Here is a 14,042-nt window from a genome sequence, read left to right as displayed (position 1 = left end):
TATTTATAAATATATATACATACATATAAATAGTGTAAGCATTACAAGTCATTAGCATTTAACATTTATTCTAATTGATAAAACATTTGTAACATTCATAAACATGAATATGCATTTATAATGGATGGAGGTCATTATGTTGTGTTACCTGACAGTTCATCTCTACTGGACAAACCATGTAAACATTAATAGTACTGACCTATTACGCTAGACTTTAGCTCTCAGTTAACCAAGATCACCGGACAGTAGAGTCCTACTGTACAATAGACAAGCTCCTTTGAACTAATAGAAGTTGATAAATCAGATAGTATAGGTAAGATTAACTTCAAATCGAATATCAAATGTACTGAGAGGAATGCAGTACAGTCATTTGAAGAAATGTGTATTATTCAGTCAAAACAAACACATTTTACTAGTCAACTGTTTTTCATTTTGAAAAAAATATAGAACTTTGGTCAAATGAGCACATGCCAGTAGACTGGTGTTATTTCACCCCGGATCAGAATCTGTGATACTCCTCTCGTTCTCTCTCATGGCACAACCTCGCTCTCTGCTGGTGTAAGACAGTCATCTCTACAATTATATTGGAACCCCATGTCTATGGAGTGCCTGTCTGATGCAAATGGCCCAGTAGGAGTTAAATGTGATGTTATGTGTGTTAGGGATTGCACAATTTAAGAGCAAAAAACTACTTTATAGTGGTTTGTAATCTGGCAGTATTGATAGTATTGTGGAGGTAGTTTATACACGACACTATAGCGCCCTCTAGTGTATAAAATCTGACAGAACACAGGAAACCGCAGTCAACTCTGAAATGCCATATATTTGAAACGTAATACATCCACAGTTCACAGAACAAACCATACAATGACAGAAAGTCAACTAATAGAGGCCATCAAATAAGACAGCCTTAATTATGTATAAACAAAAAACACTGGCACATTTTTGTAGTCCCCTAAATAAATCTGGTTACTGGCTCAGAGCTCTAACCGCTAGGCTACCTGTCACCTCATATAATACACCTTTGTTTTGTACTGGGGTATGCGATGATTTCACATAGCAAAATACTTTGAAGTTGATTGAATAATCAAACATAGGTATACTTTTATATCCATTCTGTACCTTTTACTTTACTAATATTTGTCATTCAATTCCAAAACATACACACTATATTCATGTCCTCATCCTAACACATTGACAGTTGCACTTTCCACTGGCATCTTATGTCTCTTCTCTACATTTTGGTACCTTCATTATGAAATCTCAATATATCTGTCTCTTTTTCTACGCTCATAAATATCATACATCTCTTACCCAAGGATGCTGTCATCTAAACCCTTGTTATAGGTTATATTTATCCAAATGACATTAACGGACCTCAAACACACTCTTAAAAAATGGCATACAGGAATATTATCATACACACTATCTTGACCATTTCAGTAGATTGGACATGTTTTTTTTTCTTGCTAACTTGATGTTCATAAGTTATAGTGCAAACATTTTAGGCACAGCAAAACATAGCTTTATCCCTCTATTTAAAAAAAAAGGAGAAGGAAACCACAGATTTCACTTGCAGTCAAAGGATGGTCCATGCTATACGGTATCCTTGGGTCGTCCCTACCCCATTGAAGTAGAAATGTCAAATGGTTAATGGGTTAGGGTACGACGTCCCAAGGAACCCTGATAGGACTGAACGTCAAAGCACCCAAGATGAATTCAGTTTCCATGGGAGTAAGGGGTAAACTTAGGAAGGACGTAGCTGTGCATGGTGACTGTCCCAGGAACAGATAGAGGGTGTTTGATGTTATGGCTTCTCTCCAGATGCCTCTTCCCTGCCCCTTCTCCGCAGGTATCGGATGGCAGACAGCGCACTTATGTTGGCCAGGAGAACTGTGCAATGTTCCGTGGGGAAAAAAATATCACATGAGCCAATAGCGTGACTGCATCATTCTTGACTGAACAACTAATGACATTTTCTTATTATTGAATTGAATGTTTGAGGCATGTTGCATAATAATGTAATCATATAATAACTCATAAGAACAAATAGATTGGGAAAAAAAGGTATTAGATCTTGTCTAATACTAGACTAGAATATAACAATATTCTTCAAAATATAACATTGGCTTTAATTGTCAACTGCCCCTTAAAACCAACTTCTCTTGTTTAAAATGGCATGTGGCATCAAAATGAGTAAGAATAGTTCATTTAAACCTTTATTTAACTAGGCAAGTCAGTTACAAATAAATTCTTATTTGCAATGACGGCCTACAGGAAGGCAAAAGGCCTCCGACTGGAGCAGGGATAAAACATATAAAAAATAGGACAAAACACACATCATGACAAGAGAGACAACACTACATAAAGTGAAACCTAAGACAACAACATAGCAGGGCAGCAACGCATGAAAACACAGCATAGTAGCAACACAACATGGCAGCAGCACAACATGGTACAAACATTATTGTGCACAGTCAACAGCAAAAAGGGCAAGAGGGTAGGGACAACAATATATCACGCAAAGCAGCCACAACTGTCAGTAAGAGTGTCCATGGTTGAGTCTTTGAATGAAGAGATGGAGATAAAACTGTCCAGTTTGAGTGTTTTTTGCAGCTCGTTCCAGTCGCTAGCTGCAGCGAACTGAAAAGAGGAGCGATCCAAGGATGTGTGTGCTTTGGGGACCTTTAAGAGAATGTGACTGGCAGAGCGGGTGTTGTATGTGGAGGATGAGGGCTGCAGTAGGTATCTCAGGCTCTCCAGAGGGTAGTGCGGTCTGCACAACGCATCACCGGGGGCAAACTACCTGCCCTACAGGACACCTAGAGCACCCGATGTCACAGGAAGGCCAAAAAGACCACAACCACCCGAGCACCTGCTTGTTCACACTGCTACCATTAAGAAGGTGAGGTCAGTACAGGTGCATCAAAGCTGGGACCGAGAGACTGAAAAACAGCTTCTATCTCAAGGCCATCAGACTGTTAAACAGCCATCACTAACATAGAGAGGCTGCTGCCAACATACAGACTCAAATCTCTGGCCACTTAAATCAATTGACTTAATAAAGGTATCAATAGTCACTTTAAATAACGGCACTTTAAAAATGTTGACATATCCTACATTACTCATCTCATATGTATATACCGTATTCTATACCATCTACTGCATATGCCTATGCCGCATCGCTCATCCATATATTTATATGTACATATTCTTATTCCTCCCTTTACATTTGTGTGCATAAGGTAGTTGTTATGAATTTGTCATATTATTTGTTAGATACAGTGCCTTGCGAAAGTATTCGGCCCCCTTGAACTTTGCGACCTTTTGCCACATTTCAGGCTTCAAACATAAAGATATAAAACTGTATTTTTTGTGAAGAATCAACAACAAGTGGGACACAATCATGAAGTGGAACGACATTTATTGGATATTTCAAACTTTTTTAACAAATCAAAAACTGAAAAATTGGGCATGCAAAATTATTCAGCCCCCTTAAGTTAATCCTTTGTATCGCCACCTTTTGCTGCGATTACAGCTGTAAGTCGCTTGAGATCATGAAGAAAGGCTTGCTCATGAAAGTTTTTTAGCAAGCGTCTATGACATGTCAGGACAGGCCGTTACGAACACAGGCTGTAAAACAGTGATCACCAAGGTCATTACAGAAAACACCAGACTGATACCTGTCAGGATTATTTGTGAGAATAACATCAAGGAGAATAGCCTTTTCTGGGTGTTTGGAGTCATTCCTTGTGGGATTTGTAATAACCTGAGAAAGATTTAGGGAGTCCCATTGCTTTAGGACTTGGTCAGGTGGTTTAAGTATGTCCAAGTTTCGGTCACCCAGCAGGTCAAATTCAGACTTAGTGTAAAGGACCAGGAGAGAGTTTATGGCATTTAGGGTATAGGCCGGTGGTGAAGGTGGCCAATAACACCCAGCAACAGTCAACAAAGAGTTATTTGAAAGTTTAAAACCAGCAAATCAAACTGTTTGGGGACAGACTTGGGGGAGACAAGCGAGCACTGAAGGTGTTCCTTGGTAAATATTGCCACTCCATCACCTTTGGAAGATCTGTCTTGCCAAAAAAGGTTATAACCAGAAAGGTTAACATCAGTGTTCAGAACACTCATCCTTAACCACGTCTCAGTAATGACAAACACATCTGGATTGGAGCTGTGAACCCACACTTTCAATTGATCCATTTTAGGTAATAAGCTTCTATTGTTAACGTGCAGAGAACTCAGGCTTTTATGAGAGCAGAAATCAGTGAAGCAGATATCAGAGCACAAATAAGAATTGGGGCTAGCAACTGTAGATGGGCCAGGGTGTACATGCACATTTCCAGATATAATCAGAAGTAATATAATCAGGGCATGGCAAAGGACAGGGAGAGCTCTGCAGTGGTGATTTATATAATTTGAATGTGCATCAGATGGCAACCAGATGATATTGTACAGCAATTTCATCAGGTAACATGAATATAAAGCCGGCGAGAGGTGGTTCAAATAGGATGGGAGGCCAAGAGTCTGTGTAGCCAATAGAGTCAGAGTCCCGAGTGTAGGAACAAACAGACTGTCCCACGGTTGGGTAAACAAGCAAGTTCATAGTCAAAAACGCACGCAGGAGTCATGAGGTAAATAACATAAAGCACAAGAGAAAAAATATAACAACTTGGGGCTAGCCATTGTAAGTTCAGAGAAACATTCATTCTCGTGTCAAAATTGACTACAAAGGATATCCTCTAGAGTGGCTCAGTAGTCTAAGGCACTGCATCGCAGTGCTAGCTGTGCCATTAGAGATTCTGGGTTAGAGTCCAGCCTCTGTTGCAGCCGGCCGCGACCGGGAGGCCCATGGAACGGTGCACAATTGGCCCAGCGTCGTCCGGGTTAGGGAGGGTTTTGCCGGCAGGGACATCCTTGTCTCATCGCGCACTAGCGACTCCTGTGGCGGGCCGGGCGCAACGCACACTGACACAGTCGCCAGGTGTACGGCGTTTCCTCTGACACATTGGTGCGTCTGGCTTCCGGGTTGGATGGGCATTGTGTCAAGAAGCAGTGTGGCTTGGTTGGGTTGTGTTTTCGGAGGACGCATGGCTGTCAACCTTTGCCTCTCCCCAGTCCGTACGGGAGTTGCAGTGATGAGACAAGACTGTAACTACTACCAATTGGATACCACGAAATTGGGGAGAAAAAAGGGGTAAAAAGTATAAATAGGATAATTTTGGTCATAAAGTTATTCTCGTCCAAAACAGCGTTTTGTGAGTTACTGAAGGGTTTGGATTACGATCATGCCCAGCTGCCTAGTGCCCACTACCACAAGAGAAGCAGCCGCTCCAATCATAGCAGCCGAAACTTCCAGAAGTGATACAGTCTCGCCCATTACGCAGCGCCTCAGACATGCAATTCTATCTATTTTTCCATGGGGAAGCTTTTTTGTTGTTGCAATTTTATAACATATATCTTGCAATTCTACTCATTTTGCCATGGGCCAGAGGCAAATTGTGGCAGTTTTGAAGCCAATTTCCTGCAACTATAAACATTTTGCCATGGCTTATGCCATGTTAATGATATCTGAGTGAGAGTGACTAAAGTAATTGGCCTAGCAGGCCTATGCCTGGATCCGGCCCTGCCCAACTGCAACTTGTCAATATTCCAAAACCTATTCTTGATCATCTCGTGTCCCCTCGTGTAACATGATTCGCTATGAAATACTGACCATGTTTACATGTGCACAGTTTTCCAGATAATAGGTCATATCCTGTTTAAGGTCTTATTCGGGATAAGCCGTTTACATGCGCCTTTGATATCCTGCTCATGAGTATCCCTGTATCCATGAATAAACAGAGTGTTCCTCATTTAAGTTCATATGGGTTAAATAGAATGGTAACTGAAATCTGGACTGAGAGGCCTAAAACCTCTCACATGTAGCATAACATAATATTATCTCCTGCAGAATAATGCATTTCTTGCAGTAAAATTCTACAACAAATGTTAACTTTGTCTGACGAACAGCAGTGGCATCTTTTGAGAAAATGTAAATCAACGTGTAATCTGCTATCTTTGACACTGCAATGCCATCAGACCACAGGAGGTTGGTGGCACATTAATTGGGGAGAACGCTCAAGGTAATGACTCGAGCGGAATCATTGGAATGGTATCATATACATCAAACACCTGGTTTCCAGGTGTTTGATGCCATTCCATTTGCGCCGTTCCAGCCATTATTATGCGCCGTCCTCCCCTCAGCAGCCTCCTGTGAAGCAGACAGTATTTCAACCACATAAAATATGCACCCAAGAGGAACTGAAGTCTTATCAGAAACATGTTTAGTTGTTTCCTCAGCTTTTCATTTCATTAAAACCGATCAAACTGATGATATTTGGACAGGACCAATCTTTACACTGTTTTGGAGTTATTGCGTTTTCTCCCCGGTCCCTGAAGGAAACAGACAACTTTACCGGTGTTAACTAGATGACTAATGCATTCATGTAAGACATTATTTTGTTGAGCAAACTGGATAGTTGTAACATTCTCAATATCTCCGATCAGGAACAAGCTAAAATCATGTGACTCACTGTGCACATGCTCAGTTTAGTCTTCAAACCCCGTGAAGAAACAAGACCTTGTGATAAACTCATTTTTTATTGACAAAAATCAGATTTGGTCGTAAGAAAGTCATTTTTTGGCCAAATTTGTTTTTGTGATGGCATCATCTGCTTTGTAGGTAGATTCACCAAACTTATTTCAGGTTTAAAACCAGTTTGTGTAGATATACAGTACCAGTCAAAAGTTTGGACACCTACTCATTCAAGGGTTTTTCTTCTTGAAATGGTCCGTAGTGACTGACGTTCATGTCTTAAAGTAATGATAGATTGTTGTTTAATTTGGACGTGGTCTTTTACGAAATGCAGTTCAAGAAATAGAGTTTAGCAAATATTTACTAAATAAACTAAAGTGAAAAAAAAGTAACACAAGAAAATTACATAACAATAACGAGGCTATATACAGGGGTACCAGTACTGAGTCAATGTGAGACGGTACAGGTGTGTTGAGGTTATTTGTAGTGACTATGTGACTACGCATAGATGCATAGATACATAAACAGCGAGTACCAGCAGTGTAAAAACAAAGGTGGAAGGGGGGGGGTCAATGTAAATTATCTGGGTGGCCATTTGATTACTTGTTCAGCAATCGTATGGATTAGGGGTAGAAGCTGTTAAGGAGCCTTTTGGTCCTAGATCTGGCGCTCCAGTACCGCTTGCCGTGCGGTGTCAGAGCAAAAATCAAGCCATGAGGTCGAAGGAAATGTCTGTAGAGCCCTGAGATGAGATTGTGTTGGGGCACAGATCTGGGGAAGGGTACCAAAACATTTCTGCAGTATTGAAGGTCCCCAAGAACACAGCGGCCTCTATAATTCTTGAATGGAAGAAGTTTGGAACCACCAAGACTCTTCCTAGAGCTTCCTTCCCGGCCAAACTGAGCAATCAGGGGAGAAGGGCCTTGGTCAGGGAGATGGCCAAAAACCCAATAGTCACTATGAAAGAGCTCCAGAGTTCCTCTGTGGAGATGGGAGAACCTTCCAGAAGGACAACCATCTCTGCAGCACTCCACCAATCTGGACTTTATGGTAGAGAGGCCAGATGGAAGCAACTCCTTAGTAAAAGGCAATTGACAGCCCACTTGGTGTTTGCCAAAAGGCACCTAAAACTTTCAGATCATGACAAACAAGATTCTCTGGTCTGATGAAACCAAGTTTGAACTCTTTGGCCTGAATGCCAAGTGTCACGTCTGGAGGAAACCTGCCACCATCCCTACGGTGAAGCATGCTGATGGCAGCATCATACTGTGGGGATGTTTTTCAGCGGCAGGGACAGGGAGACTTCAACAAAGTAGTGGGTAAAGGGTCTGAATACTTATGCAAATGTGATATTTCAGTTTATTTTTAATACATTTTCCAAAATCTCAAAAAAACTGTTTTTGCTTCGTCATGATGGGTTATTGTGTGTAGATTGAAAAAAACTATTTAATCAATTTAAGAGTAAGGCTGTAACGTAACAAAAATGTGGAAAAAGTCAAGGGGTCTGAAAACCATGCTTGTTTCCAACAGTTTCTACCAATTGCAAAGACATCTGAAGTCATCGGTGGTCACAGAAAGACCGATAAACATCTTGATTTTGTGTTTAGCTGAGATCTTCTATGTATAAAGCGACACGGCAGGGAAAAAAATAAATAAATCATCTAACGAAGCACATAGCTGCTATTTGAGTGGTCTGAGCAAATCATTAAATAACAAGCATTTTCAAGTGTAACTTTAGTAACAATGGTTTTGGGAAACATCTCGGAGATTTAACCATGCTCAGACAAAGGTTCTAACGATGGACTTAGCCTTAAGATGCTATTGGGAAACCAGGCCAAGGTCTATAGAATGTACATACCGGCCTTCCAGGCATCTCCAGCTTGTGGGTTAGCGGACTTCAACACCCAGGAGGCGAATGCGATGCAGACTAAACACATGTCTGACTGTCTGAGAGGTACAAGGGAGGCATCTAATCCTAGAAAGGACACAGTATGTGGCTGTTTAAATAGTCAAACAAAATGTATCACATTCAAGATTGAACATTCTCTACTGTTCCGTACTGTGCTGGCTTGGATATTTTTTTTTCACACCGTCCTCTCCAGCACATTTCCAGCAACTATCGTGGATGTGTAATGAGGCCAGCGCAGTACAAGTTGGCTTGGCTCAGTAGATTGAAAAAATATATTTGACTTATACAAGTATAATAGAATAGATGGCAAATACCTATGCAATGGTAAAGATGACACACAGGTGAAACTGTTTGTGTGAGTACTTTGGAGTACTTTGTGTGCTCTTTGGCTACAAAACTAAAATCTAAAGTCTGACACTGGGGCAGCTCTGTGGCACCCAGGTATTTCTGTGCACCTTAAAGGGATGTTCTACTCAAGAAGAATGTTCACTTTGGCTGTTGTTGACTCCAAGACAGTTTTTGAATATGTGTTTTGCTAACTTCCCTTTAAGGAAAATCTATGGGTGAATCATTGTTGATCACCATGTTAAACACATTGTGCTATGTGTGTATATTGTGCAATTGTATATATGTGCGGTCAAGGTCACTGGTCCGTCTTAGAGCTGCTTACTGGATGGAATGGTGCTCCTTTGGCCACCATGGTGGGCCTATTTATACTTATCATTTGACGGCAAACATGTGAATAACGCTTGGCACTAGGCAACTTGAGATGACACGGACAGTGATTGAAGAAAAATTATCACGTGCAACCATTCCTCTGGCACTTGGCTTAGCACTACTACGTGCATCTAGTCAATGTTCCTTGACAGCTGGATTGAGGGAGCACGTTAAGATCACAACAGTTAGTAATCGATTATGACTAAGGTCTTTATCTAACATGTGATTGTCATCAACTATTAGATTGCACTACCTCTTGCCAGCTTGCAAAATTTGGCATGGTAAATGACTTGTCTGGTTGATGAGATGTCAGGTAACCAGATTACAACCAGATAAAAAAAAACATCCTTTTACAACCAGTATACAACTTGGCCATGATGTCAAGAAATGTATCAGTTTTCCCAGCTGGGTTAGATCTATTTAAAAAAGTAAAATACTTGAAGACGACTCCAAGTGCTGAATGTGCATAGTATGTGATAATAATAGAGAAAATGGCCTTACTGGGATTAGCAACAGCCATCTGCCGATCCGGATATCTCCTCTTCTGTTCGGCCAGCTGTCTGAAGATCCTGCCTTCTAGGTTGTACAGCAGTTGATCAGGAAAAGGCTGGTCTTGGATGCCCAGCGTGTGGATGGGTCTAATGCTTCTGCAGAATGAACTCTTGATCTCATCCACAGGAACCAGCGACCAGGAGTCAGATCTCGGACTTTGGCTGGTGGAGCCAGTGAGGCGGACCTTCCGTAGGGAGAAATAGTTTTTCCAGAAGAAGTTCTCACTTAGACCCTCGTCTGTGAAAAAGTCCTCATATATGTCCGGAGCCACTATTACACCTTGGGTCTCATTTGGCTTATGGTTCAACCGCGTGATCACCCGGATCGGACTTCTGACTTGGTTATCTTCCTCATCCGAGTCTGCAGACGAGTCACTGGAGAAGAAATGATCGTAGGCCTCCGGGAACTGAAGATTCTTGTTGGCAGAATGTCCGCAGGAAAAGATGGGCAACAGCTCATCCTTGTTGAGGATTGATGCCTCCCTGACAGGGTAGAAGAAGCTTCCTGCATCAAACTCGGAGTAGAAATGCTCATAATCAGGGACTGAATCACTGTTGACATAGTAGGCGGCCATGTTGTTTGTTTCCGATGGACTGGCCTCCGATTTATTTCCTCCAAAGACGTACTGGATGATCTCAGAGAAAGAGATCTGATTGCTTTCTTTTGACACATCCTCTGAAAAAGATGCTGAAGGTAAAGAATTCATGCTACTGTGCTGCCTCACTAAATGTCCATCACTGCAGGACTCCATTTCTGGTTCTCTTTCCTCTGATATGACAGCTGGTAAGGCCTGACCTTTCAACACCTGGCAAAGTGGTTCAACTTCCAGAGCTAGTAGGTTCTGCACGCTGACGTTTTTGCTAATTTTTCTTACGTACTGTGGGGCACTGCCTGAAAAGATTGGTCGGGGGATGTAACTTGCGGAACTTAGCATTGCAACATTTTCTGTGTATATACCATCCCCAACGCTAACTGAGTCTGGCTCGCTTTCCCATAAGATACCAATAGAGTTGGATGATTCATTTCTCGTGATTGGATCAGTGCTTGGATTATCAGCATTTGTATTTTGTGAGAATTTTTTGTCAAAATCAGAAATGGTGGAAATGTCGCCACTGGAGCGGTGAGGTTTGGAGTCGTCCAAGTGAGTGAAGTAGCCTGAGTCTGCGGCATCAGAGCTGTCGGCTGCCTCAGCCTCTGGTGGCTGGGGGAGAACACTGGACTGGTGGGCATTGCTGACCATACGTAGTCGCAAAATGTCATTAATGGTCAGCTTCTCCATCTCATTCCAAAAAGTGGAGATGGCATACACAGGACGTGTTTCGTCGGGTGCTTTTTCAATCCCCTCGCACTCTGCTGTTTTGGCTGTGCTAACAGTGTCCTCTGTTTTGACCTCTATCTCAACTTTGAGTTCTGGAGTATCTTGAGATGTATCCTGACTGTCATGTTCAGACATTTCCATTGTTGCTTTGCCTACAGAAAGTTTTGCTTCTTCACCATTGAATCTGGTTTGAATATCAGGTGTATCAGAGCTTTCAAATAACATCATTGGCAAGTCTATGTCAGTGTTACGTTTATCTGGCAGTGCTATCATATATGTTTTGTTAGACTGAAACCCAACAATTTGGTTACTTTCCATTTGTAATTCAGGGGAATTCGAAATTGAAATATTTGATTGAGTTAATGGGACATTCTCTGGAGAACACGAATCAGGGTCTTTTTCAGTGACATTATAACTTATATAAGTATTATTTATTTCATCTGCCTGATTAGAGTTCATAGCACTCTTTGGAATAACAGAGTAACAAGAGACAGTAAAAAGAGGTATTGCTAATACAGGATTAACTGTCTGGTTTCCATATGTTGTTTGACTGATTACATCATCTGATTTTGAACAGCAGGGCTCATTGAAACTATTGATTTTGCCAAGTAATGGTGTCTTGGTAGGTTTTAGTGTTGTGTTAGTGCTGACCACTTCTGATGGCATACTCTTATCAAGAGTTGGGATGAGTACATGTTTTAATTCTTGGTGCATCTTGAGGACTATGTTTTCATGGGCAGGCAGCTGCAATGTGTTTGAAACAACACCACTGCTGCCTTTAGAGATGAGTAAGTTGTTCTTTCTGTGTGCGGTGTTATGTTCTGTTGATTCTGGTATATTGAGATTCTCAGATGAGGCGTCCCCGTTTTGAGTCTTTCCATTCACTTCGTGGAGTTGCAGAGGCCCAGATTCCCTTTGATATTTTGTGATGTTATCTGGGCCAAACTTTGCTTCCTCTGTGACTGGAGATGACTCACTAGAAGCACAGGTGGACATCGAGACTGGCAATCCAGGACATTCTTTAGATTCTGTTGATGGCTGTAATTGTAATGCGCTGCTTGGCTGTAAATTTCCTGCCACATTACTGTCATAATTAGGTGTTGACAAACCGCTGTCAACAGCTCGACCTGGTGGGGATGTATCAGTGCATTCACTGTTTACAGGTAAGCTAGATTTGGCTTGTTTGCAGTTAGCCTCCATACCAAGAGGCTCAGCTTTTACTGGCCTCAACTCATTCTTCTCAGTTAGTGTTTGACTTTGACGGTCTCTTAGAAGGGGAGTTGTTAAATTGAGGCTCACTTCGTCATGCTCCACTGCAGTTGGGCCAGGTGTCACATTGTTTCTGGCTCTCCCTTGGAGTATTCCTGAGTGTGTAGGTGGACAATGAAAACTCTGAGTTTGGTGAGCTGAGGATTTGATATGCTCACAGCCGGCCTCATTCATGCAAACTGCAGTGTAATCTCTTGATAGTCTTACATGAGCATCCATTTCTATTCCCCGTGCACATCTCTTCGCCTCAGAGTCACTATGATTGGCAAAGAACTGCCTCTTGTACCCTTGGCCAGCGTCCACAATACTGACCATTTTTTTTCTCCTTCTCTTCTTTTTAATGGTGAATGTTGGAGACTGATCTGGGCTCCTTACGCTCTGCTGTTCTGGGTCTTTCTTTGGTGATGTGACAGCAAGGTATTTGCCTTCTGTTGATTTATTGTGTGGCATCACTTCAAGGTTTGTAGATGAATCCCCATCAGGGTTAAGGCATGAATCAGAGGTTTTCTTAAGAAGTGGTTTATCTAACATGCTATCCACATTACTCTCATCACCCACACTTTTGCATACAGCTAATTCTGAGTTCAGCACTTTCCCAGAAGCAGGTGTCTTTAATGAGTTGGCTGTCATTTCCAATATTGCTTTGAGTAAGTCACAGGATTGACCCTCCCTTTTCAGCCTCCCTGCTTCATTTGCTGGCACCAACATCCAATCCTTCTCTCTGATGGCCAACTCTACATTGGGATTGGTGTATTTGTCTGTCTTGCCCTCAGAGGCATCATTGACTGGGAGCTCAGGAGCCACCTTGGAGTCAGGCCTATCTGTTGTGTTGGCATTATCTGGCTCTGTGGTTTCCATGCCAGTTGCTGCCTCACTGCTGGCAGACAGGGAGTTGAACTCTGGGTTGTTTATTGGCAAAGCGTCGTCATTGGCTCGTGGCCCATCACCACACACCTCCCCCTGCCCCACCTTGCTGCTTTTCCCCACTGTTGCTTGGCTGTGCTCAATAAACTGTTCTGCCTCTGGGAGACTTTTAAGCCTCTCAAAGAACCTATTGATAGACTCCAGGTGCACATCCTCATCCTCGCTGCACGACAAGACATTCTCCAAGCTACCGACACTGTACTTGTTGAGGTAATGCTCCACGGGAGAACCCTCGGAATCCCGGGGGCCGTCCATGGGGCAGACAGCCTCCCAAGCATCTGACTTGAGGTCAACTCGCAGACCCTTGTCTAAGAAAGTGGACCCTCCCGCATCATCAACGTCACTCAAGCTGTAGTCACTAATGCTAGAGTCCAATCCAGCCAGCGCGGGGGGGTGGAGGTCACACTCCTCGCACTCCTGGAAGAAGGAGTCCCAGTCACCCTCGGAGACGTGCACACTGTGTTCATAGTCATCCATTGTGAGGAAGGGTTACAAAACAGTTTCACCACTACCTGTGAAATAAATCAACACTGTGCTTTAAAGGTCACTGCAAACATGGTGCGACACCTGAGAAGATAAAGATACTCGTGTCTCAAACTAGTTCAACAAAAAAGTGGGATTCTTAACAGTTCTACTGCAACGAATGACAGATAACGTCAACTCTTGAAAACCTTTGTTTGCTATCAGTTTAGGCTACATGACGTCTCAACCAAGAATTGGCTACGTTTGCCAAGTGCATTGCGAAAACTTGTTTGAGGAGAGCAACTAAGACTAGC

At 42.3% G+C, this 14,042-nt stretch overlaps 1 protein-coding gene across 1 annotated transcript; it reads right to left on the bottom strand.

Annotated features, from left to right (window-relative positions):
• Positions 1–8,418: 8,418 nt before the first annotated feature.
• LOC135559352 (PPARGC1 and ESRR induced regulator, muscle 1) lies at positions 8,419–13,743 on the bottom strand. The gene is made up of 3 exons (XM_064993520.1): positions 13,049–13,743; positions 9,705–11,257; positions 8,419–8,552 (listed from the first exon to the last, which is right to left on the bottom strand). Exons 1-3 carry the CDS (start codon positions 13,741–13,743, stop codon positions 8,419–8,421), a joined length of 2,382 nt encoding a protein of 793 aa, XP_064849592.1.
• Positions 13,744–14,042: the final 299 nt, after the last annotated feature.

Source organism: Oncorhynchus masou, chromosome 18 (assembly GCF_036934945.1).
Source record: "Oncorhynchus masou masou isolate Uvic2021 chromosome 18, UVic_Omas_1.1, whole genome shotgun sequence".
Taxonomy (NCBI): Eukaryota; Metazoa; Chordata; class Actinopteri; order Salmoniformes; family Salmonidae; genus Oncorhynchus; species Oncorhynchus masou.
The sequence above is the reverse complement of the archived record's forward strand: the minus strand, read 5'-3'. Positions and strand labels throughout refer to the sequence as shown.

What these genes read in the sequence shown, in the direction of transcription:
- LOC135559352 (XM_064993520.1), bottom strand. Translation starts at nt 13,743, where the DNA reads ATGGATGACTATGAACACAGTGTGCACGTCTCCGAGGGTGACTGGGAC. An exon ending in ATCAGAGAGAAGGATTGGAT is followed by an intron (nt 11,258 to 13,048) that starts GTTGGTGCCAGC and finishes TATTCAAACCAG; the next exon opens with ATTCAATGGTGAAGAAGCAA. An exon ending in GATGGCTGTTGCTAATCCCA is followed by an intron (nt 8,553 to 9,704) that starts GTAAGGCCATTT and finishes TGTCCTTTCTAG; the next exon opens with GATTAGATGCCTCCCTTGTA.